Here is a 6,095-nt window from a genome sequence, read left to right on the forward strand (position 1 = left end):
GCTTGTTTTGAACCTTAGACAGGCCAACAATAAAAAATCACAAAATAAGATGTTAGATTTGATCAAACCAAACAAAGCAGCCTACCTTAGGTAGGGCGTATTTGGGGTGCTAATATCTTCCCTTTACGCAACTAGTCTCCGTACCTAATCTCTGAGACTAGTTAGGGTTCCTAGTAACCAGAATACTTTGTGGTGACTCCTATTTAATTTTTCATTAATAAGAGACATATTCACTGTCTCTTCATATTTTTCAGGAAATACACCATATCCATATTTCCATATTTTTCCTAGATGGTGAACGATCGCCGCGACGTCGCACACGTGCGACAATATTCATCAAATTATGCCTTATAACGATCGCCGCGACGTCGCACATTTGCGACAATATTCATCAAATTATGCCTTATATTCATTAGCGATGCCCTGTCAATGATGTGGCACTGACGCTGAACTAGTGAATTAGTCTGCCTTAAGAGACTAGTTTCTTTATTGCTATTGAGGTTATGACCGGCGTAAAAAAGGTAGATCTAATGGTGTGTTGTGATCTTCAACCATTGTGTTGTTATTGTTATGATCAACATTGTTGTAGTTAAGGGAGTGAGTGTTATCTATTGCTAAAATAAATGGAGAAAAGTTATTGGTGTATTGTAGCTCTTGTCGCTAATGTGCCAAGATTTGGAATGTTGGAGGTGACAAATTGATCTGGATTTATGAGCAACAATTGCTACTAGTGGGTAGTAGTTGTTGGCTGAGGGAATAATATGTTTTTAGGGATGATGAGTTTGTGTTGAAGATGAACATAAAATATTTTTCTTAATCTCAACTATAAATAGAATAATTAAAGGATTTTTCTTAGTCTAGATCAATTATTGATGATGATCAACCTAGAAATCTTCACAAGTCCTAAGAGATCCATTAACTTGAAAAACAATTAAAAGTTTGTTCTTTAATACAAAAGATGATACAAAATAATAAATAAAAAAAATAAAAGTAGGAAAAGAAAGAAAGAAGCCAAGAATTAAAAGCAAGGAAAGAAAAGCTGCGAAGAAGAGAGAATGTTGAGGAGGAATAATATGTGATTTTTTATTCAATTTATCAAAACTGTCTTATAAATTGAAAGAGAAACATATAAATAATATAGACTTAAAACATTAAACTTGTAGGCTCAGCCTATTAATTAAAATTAACTAATATAAATAACTCAAATAAATTATCTAATATAAGTAACCCAAAAAATAACAAGCTGGACCATTCTTCATTGTTTTTATCTATAATCTACGGTGTAGATTTAGCATCCCACCATTCACTTAAGCCGTAAGTTGTTAGATAACGAAGTTTTTGCTACCACATTGAATTTTTCCAACTCCAATTTCTTACAAAAATCTCCGTAAGAATTTAACTACCTAGACACGCAATCATGCGGAGGCATGGACCCCTAAACTTTCTAAAGTTACATAATTCTTCTCTCTCTCTCTCTCTGTCTGTCTGTCTGTCTCTCTCTCTCTCTCTATATATATATATATAAATATATTAGTTGAGATATTGAAATTTCAACTGTAAACATTTTCTAAAGCTATCTTTGTTATAAATTAGAGCTTCTCTTCTCTTTCCCTCTTCATTCGTCGCCTCTTCTAACTCTTCCCTCTGGAAACATGTTGCGTCTTCTGTTTCTGTTAACTTGTGCTTTGGCTCTTCTAACTTCTTCAGTGGCTTCTGCCGCAATTGTGGAACACTCATTCCATGTAATTCTTCTTCTTTCTTATATTACTACTAAGATGTTTTGTTGTCGTTGAGGAAGTTGAATCGTGGTCCTTGTATATAGTTTCCCGTTTTGGTAAATTATCTCATGCAAAGGTTGCATTAGGATTGTTGTCGTTAATTAAACGATATATGAGTGGCCAGGATATATAGGATGGTAACCCTGTTATACCTTGAAGTTTCTTACATAGGAAAAACATTCATCAAATTAGTCATACCCTTTTGTTTTATCTTGAGCTCCTACTACGTTGTGTGGCAAATTCAATACACTTCTTCCCACGATCATCCAAGTTATGGAATTTTTTCATCCACTTGGACCGACCTAGATTGCATATCCTAGCAATATTAGTCTGACGTCGGAGTGTGTGTGTGTGTGTAGGCATGCAAAGATATTTTCTACTTGCTTAAACCTTTGCAGATTGATGGGTTTAATTTATTGTGAATGTTTTAGGTGAAAAACCTTACAGTTCGTCGGCTGTGCTCCGAGCAAGTGGTAACTGCAGTGAATGGAAGCTTGCCAGGCCCAACGCTTCGCGTTCGAGAGGGAGACACCCTCATAGTCCATGTTTTTAACAAGTCACCCTACAACCTGACTATTCACTGGTAAATTAATTCTTGATTTTTTATTTAAGAAGCTAGACAATTGTAAAAATTCTAATTGGTGTATTAGAAAATAAACACGTTGATTTGTAAACTATGATGAAAATTAAGACAATTCGTTTCGAGCTTGCCAAGTAATTTCACTAGAAATTAGCAGCTTAATAACCATATTCTTGCACATCTTTTTCTGGTATATAAACTAATGTTGTCTCAACCAAGATACCATCCTTTTCCTTAGTCAACCATAAAATTAGATCATAATATCAAATTTGTCTTCAAGTGATCCAATAAGAAAACTATAATTGAATACATGAGAAAGTTATTCTTCAACTGCTGTTGGCTAATATAAATATGATTAACAAATTTACTAAAGACTTGGTTCTGTAGCTGTCATCATCGTAGTAGTCGTCATCACTATCATCCCTCTTACTTTTAAATCTATCATTATTCAATTAATTACTGATTATGTACTTTTTTATGGAGGCATGGAGTGTTTCAATTACTTAGTGCGTGGGCCGATGGACCTAATATGGTAACTCAATGTCCAATACCCCCTGGAGGTAAATACACCTACAAATTTGAACTCCTCCAGCAGGAGGGCACGCTATGGTGGCATGCTCATGTCAGTTTTCTCAGAGCAACAGTTTATGGGGCACTTGTTATCCGTCCAAGATCTGGTCATCGTTACCCTTTCCCTAAACCCTACAGAGAAGTTCCAATTCTATTAGGTAGGTAGCTAGCCATTGATTTTTAATCTAAAGCCAGTTCATTAATGCTGAAACTGTTATTAATTTGTTGAGATCATGCATGGTGATGCATTTATGTTTATATGATTGCAGGAGAGTGGTGGAATGCTAATGTTGTTGATGTCGAAAACCAGGCAGAAGCCATTGGTGCACCACCTAACATTTCGGATGCCTACACCATAAATGGACTCCCTGGGGATCTCTACAATTGCTCTCAAAACAGTAAGTAATAATATATATGCCACCATCATCATCAATCTATGATATTCATAATAGAGATTTACTGGTCTATCAGAGATGGAACAGTAAAGGTTGAATTTGTCCACAAGCATATTAATTAATACTGACATTTTTTTTATTTTTAGTTTTTCATTTGAAACTGTCTTGACTCATTACTTTATGGTTTATTTTGCTCCTGAAATTCCAGGAATGTACAAGCTTAAGGTGCAGAAAGGGAAGACTTATCTCCTCCGAATAATCAACGCTGCACTCAATAACCAGCTCTTTTTCAAGATAGCCAATCATAATATGACAGTCGTTGCTGTCGATGCAGGGTACACGGTACCCTATATCACGGATGTTGTAGTCACCGGACCCGGCCAGACCGTGGACGTTCTTCTCGCAGCCGACCAGGAAGTGGGGTCTTATTTCATGGCTGCAAACGCATATGCTAGTGCTGGTCCTGCTCCTCCCGCTTTTCCTGCACCTCCACCCTTTGATAATACAACCACGAGAGGAATTGTTGTCTACGAAGGTGCACCCACATCAGCAACTCCGATAATGCCACTATTGCCTGAGTTCAATGACACCCCCACTGCCCACAAGTTCTTCACCAGCATTACTGGCCTTGCTGGTGGGCCTCATTGGGTCCCAGTCCCACGTCAAATTGATGAGCACATGTTTGTGACAGTAGGCTTGGGGCTCTCAATTTGTCCAACATGTTTAAACCGGACGCGACTCTCTGCTAGCATGAACAATTTCTCTTTTGCGCGCCCTACAAGTTTGTCGATGTTGCAAGCCTTCTTTTTCAACGTGAGTGGAATCTACACTCCTGACTTCCCTGATACTCCTCCTGTCATATTTGACTACACTAATATCATCAACGCCGTAAATCCATCACTGTTAATCACACCAAAATCAACAAGTGTGAAGGTGTTGAAGTATAACGCTGCGGTGGAGATGGTGTTACAGAACACAGCCTTACTTGGAGTGGAGAATCATCCCATACATCTTCACGGTTTCAATTTCCATGTGTTGGCTCAAGGGTTTGGAAATTATGATCCTGTCAACGACCCTAAGAAGTTCAATCTTATCAATCCACAATCACGGAACACTATTAACGTGCCGGTGGGAGGATGGGGAGTCATAAGATTTACAGCCAATAATCCAGGTGTATGGTTCTTTCACTGTCATCTGGATGTGCACTTGCCCTTTGGATTAGCCACCGCTTTCGTGGTTGAGAATGGACCGACCCCGGAATCTACTTTGCCACCACCTCCAGTTGATCTGCCTCAGTGTTAGTAATTGTTCGGAATCCCGACGACCGGTCTTCATTGTTGTTTCCATATAATACGATTCTCTCCCTTTTATTTCTTTCCCTGCAACGATGAAAGTTGTGGACCAATTATCACTTTAGCTGTTTAGAATTTCGTTTCAAATAATGTTTAATGAAAATTTAATTTTTTTTATTTTACTAATATAAAAAATAATTTCTAAAAAATATTATTTTAATATATTTTTAAATAAAAACACTTTAAATAATAACAATTACTATACTTTCAAACATACCCTCCACGCATTCATGTGCCAGAGTTTAAATTCTTTGATTGGATGTAATAGTTATAATTTTATTTTTCAAACTTTGATATTTGTGTATTATATTTACGAGGAATAAACATTAGTTTTTGTGTCTTACACCTTGAAAAGTGTATTATTGTTATCTCTATTGTTAATTAAAGGTTAATCTATCATCAATTAGTATTAACTTCGTACATTCATTTGAGAAGTTTTAGGTAATAGGATTCCGAGTTCAAGTAAAAGAACACATTTAGCTGTAATTGAAAATTTGTACAATAACCTAATAACAATGATGAATAAAGATCTGAAATTTTAAATCCTGCCTTTTAATTTGAATTTGTGTGCAATGTAAACATAAATTTGAGCACCATAAATTAAATAAGCATACATGTATAAATATATGATTTCATTAAATATATAATTGGATACAATTTCTATCTAAAATATTTTTTCAAAAAAATAAGACAATCTTCTAATTCTTCTCTTGAATTTCATATACGGTGACTTGATTTATTTGAGAAATCATACTAAGATTTGTACTTTGCAAGAACGCGAATTGAGCATATATTATGAAGCAAGATTTGGTGATTTGATACTTTAAAGAGTACATTTGATTTATCTTTACAGTATTGTTGAAGAACTCTTGTGAAGTTTTTAAGTTTGATCCAATAAAGCTTAGCAAGATTTGGTAATTTGATGCTTTGAATAATACTTCGATTTATATTTAAAGGGTTATTGAATAACTCTTATGGGGCTTTTAAATTTGATCTGATAAAGCTTCATTCTTTATAGACTTTAAGCATAGATGAAGGAGACTTGAGAACTTTTGAGAGAGCTTCCTTGTTTGAAGAGCTTGTCTTGAAGAAAATTTGTATTTCCAAAAATCCTTTCTCATTTTTCTCTAAGTTGAGGTTATGTATTTTTAGATATCTGCAAACGTTTTTAGGTCTTTTTCCAATGTCACATAACATAATTTTATTGGTTGATATTTATTGATGAAATCTTGTATTTATGACAAGATATCTTGACGGGATCTTTCATTTATGACAAGATATCTTGAATATTTCATCCTAAGTGTCAACCTTTTATTAATCAGAAAATATATGAATGCTCATTTATTTTTCATATTATATAATTTAATTTAATTTTATTCTTTTTTTAAATAAAATAACACATGGAGAAATTTGATTCGTT

General features: G+C 34.9%; 1 protein-coding gene across 1 annotated transcript; it reads left to right on the top strand.

Annotated features, from left to right (window-relative positions):
* Positions 1 to 1,584: 1,584 nt before the first annotated feature.
* LOC105111393 (laccase-7-like) lies at positions 1,585 to 4,772 on the top strand. Its single transcript, XM_011006730.1, has 5 exons — positions 1,585 to 1,742; positions 2,210 to 2,361; positions 2,842 to 3,086; positions 3,198 to 3,326; positions 3,532 to 4,772. The coding sequence occupies exons 1-5, from the start codon at positions 1,653 to 1,655 to the stop codon at positions 4,623 to 4,625; spliced, it is 1,710 nt and encodes a 569-aa protein (XP_011005032.1). The 5' UTR covers positions 1,585 to 1,652; the 3' UTR covers positions 4,626 to 4,772.
* Positions 4,773 to 6,095: the final 1,323 nt, after the last annotated feature.

Source organism: Populus euphratica, unplaced genomic scaffold (genome assembly GCF_000495115.2).
Source record: "Populus euphratica unplaced genomic scaffold, PopEup_1.0 scaffold295.1, whole genome shotgun sequence".
Lineage (NCBI taxonomy): Eukaryota > Viridiplantae > Streptophyta > Magnoliopsida > Malpighiales > Salicaceae > Populus > Populus euphratica.

Coding starts and splice junctions, on each gene's coding strand:
- LOC105111393 (XM_011006730.1), top strand. CDS start 1,653: ATGTTGCGTCTTCTGTTTCTGTTAACTTGTGCTTTGGCTCTTCTAACT. Junction 1,743..2,209: donor TTGTGGAACACTCATTCCAT/GTAATTCTTCTT, acceptor TGAATGTTTTAG/GTGAAAAACCTTACAGTTCG. Junction 3,327..3,531: donor CTACAATTGCTCTCAAAACA/GTAAGTAATAAT, acceptor CTGAAATTCCAG/GAATGTACAAGCTTAAGGTG.